General features: G+C 55.6%; 6 protein-coding genes across 6 annotated transcripts; 5 read left to right on the forward strand and 1 right to left on the reverse strand.

Moving 5' to 3' along the window:
- Window positions 1-909: 909 nt before the first annotated feature.
- INS49_011251 (uncharacterized protein) lies at window positions 910-2,004 on the forward strand (the record flags this gene model as incomplete). Its single annotated transcript, XM_043171970.1, has 2 exons — window positions 910-1,003; window positions 1,094-2,004. 2 exons carry the CDS (start codon window positions 910-912, stop codon window positions 2,002-2,004), a joined length of 1,005 nt encoding a protein of 334 aa, XP_043023715.1.
- Window positions 2,005-3,163: 1,159 nt separating this feature from the next.
- Window positions 3,164-3,925, forward strand: INS49_011252 (uncharacterized protein; the record flags this gene model as incomplete). The annotated part of the gene is made up of 1 exon (XM_043171971.1): window positions 3,164-3,925. One exon carries the CDS (start codon window positions 3,164-3,166, stop codon window positions 3,923-3,925), a length of 762 nt encoding a protein of 253 aa, XP_043023716.1.
- A 954-nt stretch (window positions 3,926-4,879) lies between these two features.
- On the forward strand, window positions 4,880-6,458 carry INS49_011253 (uncharacterized protein; the record flags this gene model as incomplete). Its single annotated transcript, XM_043171972.1, has 4 exons — window positions 4,880-5,023; window positions 5,093-5,860; window positions 5,931-6,262; window positions 6,326-6,458. 4 exons carry the CDS (start codon window positions 4,880-4,882, stop codon window positions 6,456-6,458), a joined length of 1,377 nt encoding a protein of 458 aa, XP_043023717.1.
- A 1,152-nt stretch (window positions 6,459-7,610) lies between these two features.
- Window positions 7,611-10,194, forward strand: INS49_011254 (uncharacterized protein; the record flags this gene model as incomplete). The annotated part of the gene is made up of 2 exons (XM_043171973.1): window positions 7,611-7,980; window positions 8,201-10,194. The coding sequence occupies 2 exons, from the start codon at window positions 7,611-7,613 to the stop codon at window positions 10,192-10,194; spliced, it is 2,364 nt and encodes a 787-aa protein (XP_043023718.1).
- A 522-nt stretch (window positions 10,195-10,716) lies between these two features.
- INS49_011255 (uncharacterized protein) lies at window positions 10,717-14,773 on the forward strand (the record flags this gene model as incomplete). Its single annotated transcript, XM_043171974.1, has 3 exons — window positions 10,717-11,092; window positions 11,204-11,371; window positions 11,463-14,773. The coding sequence occupies 3 exons, from the start codon at window positions 10,717-10,719 to the stop codon at window positions 14,771-14,773; spliced, it is 3,855 nt and encodes a 1,284-aa protein (XP_043023719.1).
- A 708-nt stretch (window positions 14,774-15,481) lies between these two features.
- INS49_011256 (uncharacterized protein) lies at window positions 15,482-16,852 on the reverse strand (the record flags this gene model as incomplete). Its single annotated transcript, XM_043171975.1, has 5 exons — window positions 15,482-15,775; window positions 15,835-15,919; window positions 16,015-16,125; window positions 16,187-16,632; window positions 16,697-16,852. 5 exons carry the CDS (start codon window positions 16,850-16,852, stop codon window positions 15,482-15,484), a joined length of 1,092 nt encoding a protein of 363 aa, XP_043023720.1.
- Between the last annotated feature and the right edge of the window lie 329 nt (window positions 16,853-17,181).

Consider the following 17,181-nt stretch of genomic DNA (forward strand, 5'->3'; position numbering starts at 1 on the left):
TGGGAAACAGACTTTGAGACTCGTTGCCTGTTGGCTCGAGATTGGCGAGGAGGAGTGGGTGTGTGTCCACACGCCTGAGAGGTTGGGAGCGAATGTAGTTGAACGGCTGAAAGAGGCATGTTGCCTGCACTTATCGGTGGCCAGTTTCTGGGAATATGAGTGCTCGACTACATCTGAGCAGGCCCTTCACTCAGCCCATGGGAACTAGCGTTGACCCAGGCACACAGTCGACCGCGGGGTGATTGGTCATGTCATCGATGCAATGGGTATAAGTCGACAATACCCACTTTCTTGTGTGCCTTCGACTGTTCCCTCGCATTGCATAGTCCCTGCTTCAACCTCGAAATCTTCTGCTAAAACGATGCCGGCCTGCGGAGACTCGCTGAATCTGCGAAATCCGTCAAAGTCCTCAACGAGTCCTGTCGTCAGAGTCCAACCATTCCTCTTGCCTTCTTTGCTTATACCATCGCGCAACTTGAGACGGTTATCTCAAGGTGGGCGACTGCACCTAAACCACAGTACCGAGCTGTAGGATCGGCCCCCAAAAAGAATATGGACGGCTCGTCATCCCGAAGCCCAGTTGCACAAGAGCAACATTACGAGGGAGAGGATGAAGCCACGCTTCTCGGCCCCGATGGCTTTCATCAGTCTTCCAGTCCTGCAGAAGACCTCGCTCCCCTGATGTCTGACTTAGACAAAGGAATCGAAATAAGGAGTCAAGGTTCACCACAGCTCCTGAAACCGATCGGTCCATGGCGATCCTCGACCACTTCTCCGAGTGACGGGCGGCCGGCTCGATATCTTGGGGCAACCCCAACGAATACAACGGTGACTTCAAAAATACAGCAATTTTGGGAGACGAACCGCAGCTGTATGCTAGTGGTGACATCATCCGTGTTCAGCTCGGCTATGGCTCTTTTTACCAAGCTCCTCGAGCTTGGTGACGATGGCATGGATGCGTTCCAAATCCTTTTCATCCGAATGGCGGTAACAACCATATGGTGTACGTCAGTATTGTGGTGGGAAGGGAAACCTGGTTCTCTGCTGGGACCCAAGGAAGTGAGAGGGCTATTGCTCTTCAGAGGAATTTCAGGCTTCTTTGGAATCATCGGTATATGGACCGCGATAAAGTTCCTTAGTCTCGCTGACGCATCGGTGATAACCTTCTTGACACCATCAATCGTGGGATTTTACTCCGCCATCTTTCTCCGCCAGCCTTACACTCGCAAGGAACAGCTGGCATCCCTGGTAGCTTTGGCAGGTGTGGTCTTCATTGCTAGGCCTTCCTTTCTATTCGGTAACACCTCGCCGAGTAGTCCTTCATCGCCGGCCCATGACATCGTGTCGCCAGCTTCAGGCGTGGCAGACGGCGGGCCCACAACTGCACAATACTCTGTGGAAGAAAACGAGAGCGCAGCACATCGCTTGACGGGAACACTGTTTGCACTGCTGAGCGCTTTTGGTGGTGCTGGAGCATTTATCGCTATCAGGGCCATTGGTGACAGGTGCCAGGTGCTGACGACGACCAACTTCTTTGCCACGTGCTGCACTTTGATCAGCGCAACGGCGCTTGCCATTGCTCCTCTGGTGGGATACGACCAGCCTCATGTGCGGTTTGGGCTTCCGCGTGACCCAAGGCAGTGGTTTCTGGTGTCCATGATCACGGTTTGCGGCTTCCTGGCCCAGTGGTTCCTGACAGCAGGCCTGGGCAGCGAGACAAGGTCACAAAAAGCGCCAGCTATGGTATATACGGGCATGTTGTGGACTGCTGGGTTCGACCGCTTCTTTCTTGGCCAGACCATGCACTGGTCAAGTCTCCTTGGATGTGCCCTGATAGTAGGAAGTGCTGTATGGGTGGTCGCAATGCCCAAGCCTGGGAACACGCAATGTGAAGCTGGAGGAGACATAGAGAACTCTGCTGGTATAAGAGCCCAAGACACGGGTGTGATGGAGGCAGAACATGCGCAAGGGTCAGTCCAGATGCAAATTCTTCGTAATCACTGAATAGCACGTAGAACAAGAACCAGAGAAATCAGGTACAGATTGATCAGGAAAATAAGCAAAGTGTGAATCGTAGGTAAAGCATGAGCATTGACTGAGGTCTCTGTAACTAGACAAGTTCGCTCAACGCTCAGGGGTGTGATTTGAGAAGGATTGCGAGCTGACACTGCTTGTGTAATCCATGTGTAGTCTACTTTACCTGGGTTGTCACCGCCCAAGGCCCGATAGTTGACTGCAGCTAACAGCAAAGGTAGAATACGGTGGGTATATTGCACTCCTTTGCTTGTTAGTAATAGCACTATCGGTATCGAAATAACTGTTCTATATACGTTAGAGGAAAGAAAGGGATAGAAAAAAGTGGTAAGATTTGGATTACGCAAGCTTAATGCTGCTTAAGGTAAGTTTACTGCAAGTTGATAGTAATAAAGATGTGAATAGTGCAGATTTGATAATACGTCCCATTAGTAACATTGAACAGAAGTCCAAGTTATATGCATAGCAAAAACACACATTTGTGTCGACACCCCAACCACAACGCTGTGTAACGGAGCAGTAGGGTGGGACGAGGAGAACATAGTAGAGCCGGGCACTTATGGTAGTGAATGGGGGTTATGTACAGACCACACACACACGCATGTAAAGAGCCCCTTCGATAGTTGGATTCTGGCAATACGCCCACTTCCAATGCAGAAAGCCTTCACTTTGCAGAGCCCAATTATCCTTCCAGAAGCGATGAATTGTTGGGTGCACTTTTCTGGGAATCAAGGTCGAAATACGCTTCTCGGCGTCGCAGGATTACTGCTCAAAACCATGTGTTCAAGCAATTGGGATGAAGAAATCAGCAGAAACGACGACAACCATATCTCTACTTCTGATGATCCCAACACTTGTAGCAATGAGTAAGGCAATTACAGTGAGAAGGGGGAGGGTGAAGGGGGAGGGCGAAGGGGGCGGGCGTTGCCTACAACGGACCCTCTTTAAAAAAGGTGCCTTCTAGGCTTCCTTCTGGACTCAGATCGCACATCGCACACTTTCCCAGACCCAACGTTGCCTTCCACTGTTCTTTAAAGAACCTCTCTGCCCACAGTTCAGACCACTTGTAGAGGCAGACTTTCCTCATACCGGCAACACGAACCAATCCATCATCCACAGCGAGACAAACATGAAACCCTCAACCATCAACGTCCTCCTCTCCTTGGCCATCGCTATGATCGCCATAGCGACCGAGTTGCCAGATGCTATCACCTCTGCCGCCATCACCGTCACCGTGACGGAGTCAATCTGCATGGGCAGCTGTGCTGGAGAAGCTACTCCACTCTCTGTGGCCAACGCCTTGGCCACCGCCGCCGACGTTTCAGCTGCAGCTTCCCTCATCGCCAACATGATCGCTGCCCGCCCCAGTGGAGATGGCGAGGTCCATCAGCTTACTGCAAATACCACGACTGTTACGATCGCGGCCAGCGCAACTAGCTGTCCCGCCCCACCAAACTTTGACCTGAGCCCTACCGGGTCGTTCTGGAGCATCTTGGATGCCGATATCAACAGCATTACCGACAACAACTCTGATACGAACGGCACCGTGGCCCCTGCTAAGCGCTGGTCCAAAGGCCGCCAATCGCTCTGCATCACCTCGGCCTCCTTGGGTCTCGCTGGCTACTATGCAATCTACCTAGACGGCTGGGGCCAAGAAATGCAACCCTGTGGGAAAGGAGTGCTCGACAACATCCGCGGCCAATGTGGAGGTGTCGATCACTGGGGTTGTGATCATTGGGGGACCGGCTTGTTTGTGACCTTCCAGCTCCCGGCTCCATGGAGGGCCAAGTGTGCTTTGGACGGGGTGTGGCTTGCTTCGCCAAAGAACAAGAGGGAGGAGGGCCTTTGCTGCGTGTGGCTGGGTTACGGCATACATGCCAACACCTGCTAGGTTAGAGCGCATCAATGCGATGATTTGAGACTTGGGAGTTGGTCCGAATCAATTGGGGGGGGGGGGTCCGTGTCGCATTCTCTAATCAAAGTCATTCACCCCTCTTACGTGCATGGTATAACAATGGAACATACCGGATGAGGCTGAGAAGATTTTCATGAGCTGTGAGAACCACGGAGTGCATACTTGATTTTGTTGCTCCAAGTCCTAATTGAGGTCGAACCAACTCAGCATCGCCACCGCAAAAAGGCGGGTAGCAAAGGATAAGCTGGCGCGCTTCTCGCTGGAGAACATTGAGGCTCAGCTGGGAGAGAATCTGCTCTTTCTTGAAGAACATTATCACGGCGGTCAAATATTCTCCATGCAATGCTCCCGCCGACTTTGAGAAGCTGGACCACCGGATTCTTCGTTCCCAATTCATAAAGTTCCCGTTGTGGCGTTGACGATGATTTTGGTTTCCCTGGGAACTGCAGCGTGGTCCTTGTAATCATGGTGATTCTCACGACTGGAACACAGACGTTCCTTACACGCAAAATTTTTGCTTTGCAACATACTGGTCAGTTCTATTTATGCGGTCAAAATATTCCAAGTTCGACTAAAAGGACGTACATCAAGGCGCCGGGATGACTCTACAAGCTGCATAGAAAGCTCGTGTCTCCATGCGGCCCGTGCCCATGCGTTGTGCAGATCGGCCCAAAATTTGGGCAGGCTTCTGCAAGCTCCCAGCTCTTATTGCCCCAGCGCGCGGAACAGAGAGGACATCCACCCCTGGATTCCCACCCTGCTAGCCTTGCTAGCTTTCTGCATCGCCAACATCGCCAACATCACGAACAGACTCGTCCCGCTTCCTGTCTTTTCTCTCTACTGGGCACTGGGCACCTCTGCATCGTTTTCCTCTCCACCTCTCCACCTCATCCTCCCCCCACCACCTATTCCAGAGATCTCGCGAGCAAGATGGTTCAAATAAGCGAGGTCAAAAACCAGGGTCGCGACAATCGCACCTCAGCGCACACCCACATCAAAGGCCTGGGCCTGACGCTTTCTGGCACCGCCGACAAGCAAGCTGCAGGATTCGTGGGTCAGCAGACAGCACGCGAGGTGAGACATGCGATAAGGCTATGCCGTCTAGACCGGAATCATCGACTGACCTTGCAATGCGACTTGTAGGCATGCGGTGTCGTCGTCGATCTCATCAAAGCCCACAAGATGGCGGGCCGAGGCGTGTTGCTTGCAGGAGGACCTGGCACAGGCAAGACAGCCCTTGCGCTTGCCATCAGCCAAGAGCTAGGAACCAAGATACCGTTCTGCCCCATTGTTGGCAGCGAAATCTACTCGTCGGAAGTCAAGAAGACGGAGGTGCTCATGGAGAACTTCCGAAGAGCGATTGGTCTCAAGGTCCGGGAAACGAAAGAGGTGTACGAGGGCGAGGTCACTGAGCTCACACCAGAAGAGGCGGAGAACCCGCTTGGCGGCTACGGCAAGACCATCAGCACGCTTCTGATCGGCCTCAAGAGCGCAAAGGGCCAAAAGAAACTGCGGTTGGATCCAAGCATCTACGAGGCGATACAGAAGGAGCGGGTCACCGTTGGTGATGTCGTCTACATCGAGGCCAACACTGGTGCATGCAAACGCGTCGGTCGCTCTGATGCCTACGCGACCGAGTTTGACCTGGAGGCTGAGGAATACGTCCCAATCCCCAAGGGTGAGGTGCACAAGAAGAAAGAAATCGTACAAGACGTGACACTGCATGATCTCGACGTGGCAAACGCGAGGCCACAGGGTGGCCAGGATATCATGTCAATGATGGGCCAGCTGATGAAGCCGAAGATGACCGAGATTACAGACAAGCTGAGAGGGGAGATCAACAAGGTTGTCAGCAAGTACATTGACCAGGGTGTTGCGGAACTGGTCTCCGGCGTCTTGTTCATTGACGAGGTGAGTCGAACCAACTTCGTTTGCCCAGACGGCGCCAATACGAGCTGGCACTCATTCAAATCAAACCTAGGCGCACATGCTCGATGTCGAGTGTTTCACATACCTCAACAAGGCCCTGGAGTCGCCAATCTCACCAATCGTTGTGCTTGCGTCAAATCGGGGCATGGCTACGATCCGTGGTACCGATGATATTGTCGCGGCTCACGGGATCCCTCCCGACTTTTTGGCCCGTCTCCTCATCATCCCCACCACACCCTACGACGCAGAGGAGATCCAACGGATTGTACGGATCCGAAGCTCCACCGAGGGGGTCTCGATTACCGGCGCGGCCATTGACAAGATTGCGGAACACGGGGTGCGGATCAGCTTGCGGTACTGCCTGCAGCTTCTGACGCCAGCAAGGTGAGCGGCCAATGCCAGACCTCAGACATGCAGGGGACACTTGTTCAGCTAACAACGACAAAGCATCCTCGCACGAGTGAACGGTCGCACCCAGATTGACGTCCAGGATGTTGCCGAATGCGAGGACCTGTTCCTCGACGCTCGGCGCAGCGCAGCCCTGCTCAGCAGTGAGACAGGCAAGGGATATCTGCCTTGAGGGCATTTGATGTATCTGGTCCACGGACCTTTTCTGTTACGCGTCGCGCGCAGACTCGTCATATTTCTAATTTCTCCAACAAGAATCGGTGTTCAGCGATGATACAAATGGGATAGTCATGAAGGGAAAAGGCCGGTTGGGAGTCCTGAGTGCGCGTTGATTTGGTGCGGAGACAGGGTGCTGGCTGGTCGTCCGTTTGCCGTCTGGATGAGACAGCAGACCCTCTCACTCGGATCCACATTGCTCGCTGAGATAAAACTAAATGTAAGATCACGTGGATAGAGAATGGAGAAGCGTGCGGATTGCCGTATTTCGGCTGACATAGTCTTTGTTTCCAGCTTCACATTCCAGAGGCGGCCCATGGCTGCCGTACCAACCGCTGTGCATTCCGGTGGCCGTTGTCGTATTTGCAAAGCATAAAATCCGATGTCTTGTCCTGAGCAATCTATCACTTCGGCCTGCGGGGCCTGGGAGGGTCACTGCGAACGGAAATCGCAAACGCTGAACAAAGAAGTCGCTGTTGGCGCCGTTTCGCTCTCAGTAGTCTCCCGCTCCTCTCCCGAGACAAAGACTTCCCCCCATTGCGCCCAGCCGATTGCCCCATCATCACCACCACCCTGATAATGGCCGCCAGGAAAGCCAGCCATAAGGCTATTGAGAGGAAAGAGAGCTAGCCTGGTCATTGTCAGGTCGCCCATGAATTGGTGAAGAGAAGAGGGGGGCATGTCACAAAGCAGACAATCCAACAAGACCTTGGTGGTCATTTTTGCCCCTAACATGAAGTTGTGGAAGCCCATTTCCTTCTTGGACCAGGCCTCCTTCATTCGCCTTGCTCGTTGCTGAGATTCGACTGGCGGTTACCGCTCACCTCACGGGCAGCCACCACTGACCGACTCTGGCCCTTGACCGACAGAACTCACCGAACAATCCCATTTGCCCCCTGAACCTGGGTTCTGTCCAGTCGGTCTGACTTGTCTCCTGCTGCCTCCCAGCTGTTCGAATTCCTACCTCGTTTGCCCACCCAGACAGCAGGTCTTTTGCAGCAAAATGACAGACGTAGCCACCAATCCTGCCTCTTCCTCTGACCCTTCCCCTTCTCACCCACTCACTCCTCCTCATGCCCTCACTTCACCTACCGGCAGCACTCATGCCATGTCTACAAGATCCAGCAACGGTCTTGGGAGGCAGCAGCCATCATCCCAACAGCAGCAGCAGCCACAGCAGCAGCAGCCACAGCAGCAGCAGCAGCAGCAACAGCAACAGCAACAGCAGCAACAACAGCAACAACAATTTACTCAGCCTCGTTCGCCTCCGAGGGAAACCCACGGGCTCCCTGCTGTCCCCGGGCGACTGACCAGGAAACGGGCACAGTCCATCAACATTGAGGAGGCAAACCACCCCAGGCTTGACGGGCTGTCCATCCACTCCCCAGCGCTGGTGGGCACACCTCCGCCTTCAGCTACCGCGACGGATCTCATATGCATCTGCCCAGCGCCACCAAAAGTTCCAAGACCTCGCAACGGTATGTTCTATCATTAATACATAATTGTATCTCTAGCCCTTGCACCGTGGGTTCTGTTGTTGCCCTCCCGATGTTGCTGATATTTCCGTTCCCTTTCGTCTGTTCCTGAGACGCAACTCGGGCCTCATCTTCTTTGTTCTTCTGAGTCACAAGTTGCTGTGACGACCTGAGAATCTTCATTGGCTGATATGTAGCAATCTCTTGGTTTCCTTGTGAACAGCCTTCATCCTTTACCGCCAACATCACCAAGCCGGTGTGGTCCTCAAATATCCCGGCCTAGCGAACCCGGAGATCTCAAAGATCATTGGTGAGCTGTGGCGCGAGGAGACTGAGGAGGTCAAGAACTACTGGAAACGTCTTGCGGAGGAAGAAAAAGCCCGGCACCAGCGCCAGTATCCACAATACAAATACCAACCTCGCCGCGGCGGAAAAGGGGGTCCATCGGCCAGACCTGCTTCTGCGTTGGGGGAGGATCCAGGACGGTGTCCAAAGTGCCAGGGACGGTATATCGCCACGCCTAGGACGCCTTCGACACCATTCATGACGGGTAGCCACCACGGGCACCCGTTGGGCTCGTCTGCAATGCAGCCGTTCATTGCCAATAACCCGCGGGTGATTGAGCAAGTGCAACAGCACCACAGGCCCTTGATGGACATGGGCCCTCAGCATGGAGGAGACCCTCGCCGCGTGGCGTACTACCCACAGCATCAAGAGCAGCTTCGGACAATCGAGGAGACCTATGACGGCTTGCCTCCTCATATGTCAAAGAGACGGACGCAACACGACGACTACGAGGTGATGTCGCCGGCCGAGGCAAAGCGACGACGCGTTGGCGACCGAGGTCGTTCACCTGATCACTCAGTGCCCGTTTCGCAGCATCCACAACACATGCAGCAATCTATGTCATCTCCGGTCAACTATGCTGCCCACGGCTCAAGTACCCGGCGAACCTCCTCCGTCGGCAGCAGTGCCTACACTGGGACGCCCGGAAGCAGCACATTTGGCCCAGGCCCGATGGCTCCCCTTCCTCGTCCACGCATGCCCACAGGCCCGAGCGGCTTGCAGCAAGACACGACAATGATGGCTCCGCCTCCTCGCCCAAATCGACAATTCAGTACCGGTGCTCCACCGCCATCAGCTGGCCACACGTCGCGCAACAACTCCACATACGACGAGTCTCTAACACTGGCGCCTCTGCAAATCCCTACGTCTCCCACACAAGCCTCCGATGCAAGCGGCGCCCAAACACTCTCAGGTAGTGGAGCGACAGGCCTGGGAATCATGAACCAACAGGGGTTGTCAAGGGACAGCCAGGCGAGAGGCATCGAGGCCATGGTCATGAGCATCCCATACATGAACAAGCTTGATGTCTTGCGCAAGATCAGCCCCCCTCTCGGACCACCTGCACCGGGAAGTCCCTCCGCCGAGACGAGGGGACCGGTGATAGCTATTGAGGGGGCAAGTGCGGCACTGATGCGCGAGGTCATGCCCGTGATAGAGAAAGCATTGAGGCAGTCGGGGGAGTGCGAGACCAAAATCTGGACTGACTCGTCCTCAGCGAAACAAAATGACTTTTCTGGTGCTCGTAGCCCTGGAAAGAAGGGCAAGGACGACGGGGAGGATGCACAGATGAGTGGTACGCGCGACAAGGACAAGGACAACAACGAAAGCCGAAGCGGCAGTGCGAGCAGCGCCACCACTAAGAAAGATGCCAGTGGCACTGTCAATACGAGCTCCCACGCGACGGGGACCTTCAACTACCTGCAGACCATCATGGAGTGGCATTCCAAGTCAGCCGAGATCATTAAGCACATTACGACCAAGCAGATTGCCCCTGCTTCGTCTTCAAAACCCCTCCTCCCAGTCGCACTCATACCTGATGGCTTCAGCCTTACACTGTCGGACAAGTTCGCATCCACCGTCGCCATCACGGACCCCTACTCGCCCGTGGATCACTGGCAGTGGATGGCAACGCTGTGGCGAGGGATTGTGGGGCCAGACCTGGTGGTGTACATCCGAGCCTCGACGTCAGATGAACTGGCTAGGAGCGGTTCCAGTGCGGTTGAGTACCGAGCCCCTGGCATCATGATTGTGAGGGTCGACGCCGAGAAGGGGACGGTAGACGAGAAGACAGAGAGGAGGCTGGCCTTTGAGCTGATGGAGTGGGTCAGAGCGGGGAGTTTTAGAGACGGCTACTCCTTTGGAGACGAGTGAGGGGACAGGGCAAAGGGAACATGGCAGGACTGATGCTGACGACGATGGTGATGGGTGACAGGCGGTGCTCTGTCGCCCCACCCACGTGAACAAGCTATGATTGTATTTAAACTCTCTTTCCTTACTGTAGCTATTCAAGCTGAAAAACAATAGTGTTCAAATCCAGCAACAATTTGGAATCGAATCGCATTGTTTCAAAGGGCGGCCGTGGAATGTTGCACGAATTCGCGGCTCGTGTTAGTGCGCCAGGGGGTTAACCCCCGTGGCTACCCGTTATGAAACCGAAGGGCACTAACACAGTAGCTCCCGGAGCTAGGACGTCGTCCCTGCCGCTTCCAAGTGCCTGCAGTGAGCAGCAAGGAAGCCAACACCCGCGTCGGTCAGGGGACGCGACACAAGTAAACAGCTCTATGTCAGCGCCACGACTGCGACACCAACGACGACAACGACGGCGCCCACTCCGCGAAATGCCCATCCGACGATAGAAAACTCACGACGAGCACCGCCCTCCCTCCGGTCAAAATGACAGAACTGGTACCAGGGCAGGTCATCCGCCTGGCCGATGGCCGCAGTGCCGTCGTCCGCTTCGTCGGCGAGACGGCCTTCGCGCCCGGCGTCTGGGTCGGCGTCGAGCTGGACGACGGCTCGGGCAAGAATGATGGCAGCGTCCAGGGCGAGCGGTATTTCGACTGTGACATGGGCAACGGCATGTTCGTGCGGCCCGCCGCCGTCGCTGTTGTTGCCCAGCCCCCGCCGAAACCAAAGCCTGCCGCAACAGCCACAAGGAAGACAAGCACCTCGAGGCCGAGCAGCATGTTCACTTCGGGGTCGAGGACTGCGAGCACCTCTCTTGATACTGGCGTGGGAAGGAGGAAGAGCCTGAATGCCCCCAGCCCTAGTCCGGGTCCGAGGACGTCACGCCCTTCTAGCATTGCAAGAGTGAGGATCCTGTCCCCAGGCTGTTGTGTCCTATTGCTTCTGTCGATGCTGATTTCGAATTACACTGCAGTCGCCTACCAAGTCCCCTACAAAGCAGCTCGGAACCGCCTCGTCAAGCGCGGCCACCTCCCGCACCGGCACCCCTGCGAATGCACGAGGGACTACAACTACCAAAGCACGAGCCGCTTCAGCTACGACGAGATCATCTATGGGCCCTCCCGCTGTTCCCGCATCCCGAGTAGGCCGCCAAGCATCAGTCTCGTCTGCAGGAGCCTCCCGGCCCACCACCACAGCAAGGACTGCGAGCAGTCGGCTATCTCTGACCACAGGCAAAGCCCGGCCCGAGGCCTCAAAACGAGGCTCTCCAGGCTCACAGTCCGGGGCGGAAAAGCGGAGCTCTATCGACAGGGGTGCCGCGTCACAGAGGGCTAGCAGCGATGAAGATTCCCCGTCACAGCAGAGGAACCCAGCATTAGAGAATCTTAGTGGCTCAGCAGAGACTGACCCTGCAAGAAAGGTGTCGAGGCCCACGACACAGGCTCTTCAGGCCTCCAACCGGGAAATTGAAGACTTGAAGGCAAAGCTGAGGGTCATGGAAAGGAAACGCATGGAAGATCGAGACAAGCTCAAGAATCTGGACAAGGTCCAGGGCGAACGGGACAAATTTGAAGGGATCATACAGAAGCTTCAGGCCAAGTATGCACCGCAGCAGCAGGAAAACACGGAACTTAGGAAGATGCTCAAGGAAGCAGAAGAAAGGCTGAATTCGGTCGAGACTATGCAGGCTGAGCATGAGACGACGCTAGAGCTGGCGACTCTGGATCGTGAGATGGCCGAGGAGACTGCCGAGGTGCTGAAGGCCGAAGTTGAGGCGTTGAAAGAAAAGGCCGAGGAGCTCGAGCTCGAACTCGACATCCTGAGAGAGGAAAACTCCGAGTACACCAAGGGCATGTCACCAGAAGAGAAGGCCAGCACAAACTGGATACAGATGGAGAGGAACAATGAGCGATTACGTGATGCTCTCATCCGCCTGCGGGATATCACGCAGCAGCAGGAAGAAGAGTTTCGGGACCAGATCAAGAGTCTTGAAGAGGACGTCACGGAACTCGCCACTGTCAAAGAGCAGCACGAGGCCGCAAAGGGCAAACTCGCGCAAGCTGAGGCGATGGTCGAGGATCTTCGGCAACAGCTTGACACGGCCCTTGGCGCTGAAGACATGATTGAGGATCTTACGGAGCGCAACATGAGTCAGGCCGAGCAGCTTGAAGAACTCAAGGCCATCATCGACGACCTCGAAAATCTCAAGGAAGTTAATGACGAGCTTGAGATCAACCATGTTCAGAATGAGAAGGAACTACAAGAGGAGATCGACTTCAAAGACAGCGTCATCACAGAGCAGGCGAGACGCGCTGCGGAACAGGAGACCATGATGGAGGATATGGAGTACACCCTCTCTAGGTTCCGCGAGCTCGTTACCAATCTACAGAGCGACCTGCAAGACATGAAGGCATCGCAAGCTGTGTCGGACACGGAGTCAGAGAAGCTGAACAGCCGATCGAGAGCCATGGAGGACCTGACGATGAGGCTGCAAATCTCCGCCGAGAAGGCACAAGCAAAGACAATTGACCTCGAGCTGCGGCGCTTGGAGGCCCAAGAAGCAGAGCAACATCTGGAGATAGTGAAGATGTTCTTGCCCGACAGCTACCAGAGTGATCGTGACTCTGTCCTGGCCCTCCTGCGATTCAGGAGGCTGGCGTTCAAGGCGAACTTGCTGCACCAGTTCATCCAGGAGAGAGTCAAGGGCCATGCGCACCCTGGTCATGAGGACGATGTTCTGTCTGGCTGCGATGCAATGGACAAGCTCACGTGGGTGTCGTCGATGTGCGAGAGGTTCGTCAACTCCATCAGCCACTGCTCGCTTGAGCAGTTTGCCAAGTATGCGGGTGCGCTGTATGAGCTTGAGCCCGTGGAGAGAGCCTTGAACCAATGGATCGAGGGTCTGAAGAAGGACGAGCTGAAGGAGAAGCAATGTGCAAGCGAGCTGCAACGCACCATTGCCCTCATGACGCATCTTGGAGAAGTCCACATCTCAAGCGACCTTGAGAGCTTTGCAGACGATGTTTACATGAAGACATTGATGATGCAGAGCCACCTCGAATCCGCTGCTACTACCTTTACCACGCTGCAAACTATGGTGCAGCGCATTATTCCTTCGGCGAGCGAGGAGGATGAAGTCGCACAATATTTTATCAGGAAGGCAGATGCTGTCGTCACACAGACTCGCAGCACCAAGGTCATCTCGGGTAGAACTGTTAAGGCGCTTGAGGACTTGAGGTTGCGGTCCCTCGCGTTGCCGCATGAGACTCAGGAAGTCTTCCAGCGATGTGAAGAGGTGTCACAAGAAATCGCAGAACTTGCCCGCCGAATTGGACTAGACCTTCATCAGCTGTTGCACGAGGAGGGCCGAACAGAGCCATACACATGGCTGGAGGTGCAGGACCGCGTGCGAAAGACCGTCTTTGCGGTGGCAAGCTCGGACGAGTCCGATCTCTTCGCGACATACCTGAACAAGCTCCGCACACTCACCAGCGAGATCAGCGACCTCTCGCAGCTTGCATCGGACTTCACGCAGACCCAGGAGTTCGAGCGCAGTCCGGCGCCCTGGATCCTACGCTCTCAGGAACTTCGAGCGGTCAAAACCGTCCCTGTCGACGCCGAAGAGGAGCTCCGACACCTCAAAGAGGAATACAATGAGGCCCGCCGCGCCATCGCGCAGCGTGAGGAGAGCCTCAGCACGGCGACGCTCAAGATCGAGACCCTGGAGTCGCGCATGCGTGACGCGACCGCCAAGGCGAACAGGATCACGGACCTGGAGCTCCAGATCGAGAAGTCAGGTGGCAACGTCGCATCGCTGAAGGAGGACATCGAGAAGCAGGACCGCGAGCTGAAGACGCTCGAGGCAGACAGGGACAAGTGGAAGAAGATCGCGGGCGACTCGCGCGCGTTCAGCGAGGCAGCGGCTGGCACGAAGGCAGGCAAGGAGATGGCGGTCGCGACGGCACGCGAGATGGACACGCTCAAGGAGGAGATCACCAGCCTGCAGTCGGCGGTGAGGTACCTCCGGGAGGACAACAGGCGGGCGAGGCTCACGGAGCAGGGCGGGCACGACTGGCTGTCCGAGCCGGTGAAGAGGCCGGCGCCGGTGCACGAGCAGCGCAGGAAGCTGGTGGTGGCGGAGGGCAGGGACGTGCTGGGCGAGCTGGTCCGGATGGCCACCGAGGCCAAGGTGTACGACCTGGGCAAGCTGCCTGCGGACAAGCTGGCGTGGAAGAGCGCGAAGAGCACGCCGCAGTACCACGCCGCCAAGCAAATGGAGGACCTCGCAGCCTGGCAGAGCTGGCGCGACAGCGTCGCCCGCAAGGGTCAGGTCCTGTCCGGCCAGCAGCAGCACTCGCAGCAGCGCCGGGACAAGGATGGGGTGTCCCTCAGGAAGGCGAGGAACGCCGCGGCCGCGAGGCTGCACATCCGCCTGCCGGACGGCCAGGGGAAGGTGGCGCCTGGTGGCGGCGGGGTCCACGACGTGCGCATTGTGGGCTCGAGGGAGTGGGATGGCCTGCAGGGTCGGTTGGCTGCGATCTAGAGCGATTGATGTACCTGCGGCACCAGCAGAGCATATAGAGAGATACCATTGTGATATGAATTTGCTTTCTCTTCTCATCCTACCACCCCCACCGTGCCTTTTCGACCTTGTGGTATTGAGAGGTCTTGCGCGGTCTTGCATTCGTGGCAAGGAAGTGTGCACCGGATCAGAATAAAACGTCAAGTGGCGGACCGTCGTTCGCATCGACGTTGATCGTGCCGTCACACTCAAAAGTGCTCCTAAGTGGCAATGGGTGAGTGAAGACTAAATGAAGCATACCAGCCATTTGGAGTTGGCATTTGGTATAAGCAGGCCACTGGTTGTAGCCAAGCCCCCTTGACTAAAAGTCAAATACAAGAGATAAGAAAGCTACTGGGCTTGAAAAAGTTTCCTCTTTTCGTCATCAATCACCCAGGCATATCACGACGACGAGCTCAGTCCTTCGAGTCCAGGTTTTCGGTAGTCCAGCAGGTACACAAAGTAAGAGAGACTCAAGTGTTAACAACAACCAAGCCGTTCTACCCTGGATTATAGATTGTGATGGTAATCACAATGAGTGTTCTTATTCTGGCTATACAATAAAGTGCACTATATTCTCCTCCTGCCCCAAATTCCACAGTAGATTATCCTCACCTATGCCATCCTGTAGTCTTCAAGATGCTCTCATACTACGCCTCAGAACCATCCGCCCTGGCCGAGTCTGTCCGCCTATGACGCTGCGACAGACTTCTCCTCGGTCTCGGCTCTCTTGCCTCCCTGGCCATTGGCCGCTCCTCCATTGACGCCAGACTCACTGCTCGTCTCCGAGGAAACATGCTTTGGCTTCATGAAGGGCCAGTGGCCCTTGACCTCTTTGAACCTCATCACAATGAAGCTGGCGATGACGAAGATCCAGTAGACGTTGTACGCGACGACGGAGCCGTATGTGCCGGTGTTGTTCCAGCCCAGGATGGCGTTGAAGATACCCCAGCCTCCTCCGCCGTTGAACTCAGGGCTACAGCACTGTAACTTTGGTCAGAATTTGAGAAGGCTGAGCATCATGCGCGCTGTATCAGACTCACGTTAACATGCCATACGGCCTTGTCGACGTCGTAAGAGCCAGGGCCGACTCCGAGTTCAGCTGCATCACCTCCGACAATGTTGTTCCTGGTTCGATGTTAGTGATACCGTCCCCATATCATGGAGGTATCTGACACCAGTTGACTTGGGTAGGAAAATATCGTGCTTAAATTACTTGCCACTTCTGTTGTTCAAAGTAACCGACAGCTCGGGAGAACAGGCCAGCTGCGACAAGGTATAGCAAGCAGGTCGAGACTACGAGAAAGAGTTGCATCTTGGCCGAAGATCCGGACCTGCGGGGAGAATGTCAGCTGCTTGGTAACTCAAGGGAGAAGATTGCGAGGTTTGACTTACTTGTACAGAATATACCCTACAAGAATACCTACCAGCAGCCCAACAACAGCAGGCAACGGGAAGGCAGTGGCCGGCGCAGAGAACGACACACCAGCCACGAAGATGATGGCCTCGATGCCCTCGCGCAGGACGGTGATGAAAGGGAGGATGAACAAGGCGTACTTCTCGGAGAAGTTCTTGAGCCATCCGAAGCGGGTGCCCGTCTTGACCACGGGCCCCTCGAGGGCGGCGGCCAGCTTGACGCGCCACTTCTCCTGCATCTTGGAGATGCGCAGGAGGGCTGCGCCGACGAGGGTGATGATGATGGCTGCGAACAATGCGAAGGCGCCCTCATAGTAAAGCTCGCTGGTTTCCCAGTTGTTGACGCCGACGGTGTAGAAGGTTCCAATGACGGCGGCTGCTACTACCAGGCAGATGAAGAAGCCGAGGCCGGTTCCTGCCCAGACCTATTTACACGAGACAGAGTTAGAGACGTGCACGCCTTGTGCGCATTGTCGCGATCGGGCTCACCTGGCGCCGGAGCTTCTTGTAGACCTTGACATCTCGCTCAGGGCCGTCGAGGGTCTGTTTGAGCCACGCGAGGAGCACGGAGACAATGATGACGGTCTCGAGGGTCTCACGGAAGACGACGAGGAAGACGGGGACGGCGAAGACTTGGGGAGCCATGTTGGCGGCTGTTGGTTTGCAGGTGTCTGGGTTGGGACAGGAGGACACGAGGGAGGAACGACAATGGGGACGAGGATGCCGGACAAGACACCATTACACGGGCACAGTCGGAGTGAGACCGGGCGCCGGCAAGGGGTCCAGCTAAGCAGCAGAGTGGGCTTGAGGAGGTTTGGGTGGTTTGCCCCTGTCCACGGCTGGCCACTTCTGATCAATCTTATCAGATAATCGTTATGTGAGACGGGCGGTGGGGGGAATGATTCCTAAAAGCAGGCTGTCCAGGGATTCGGATTCACCAAAGTGAGCAGATGCATGCTCGACCAAGTTGACCG

Source organism: Diaporthe citri (assembly GCF_014595645.1).
Source record: "Diaporthe citri strain NFHF-8-4 chromosome Unknown scaffold_5, whole genome shotgun sequence".
NCBI lineage: Eukaryota > Fungi > Ascomycota > Sordariomycetes > Diaporthales > Diaporthaceae > Diaporthe > Diaporthe citri.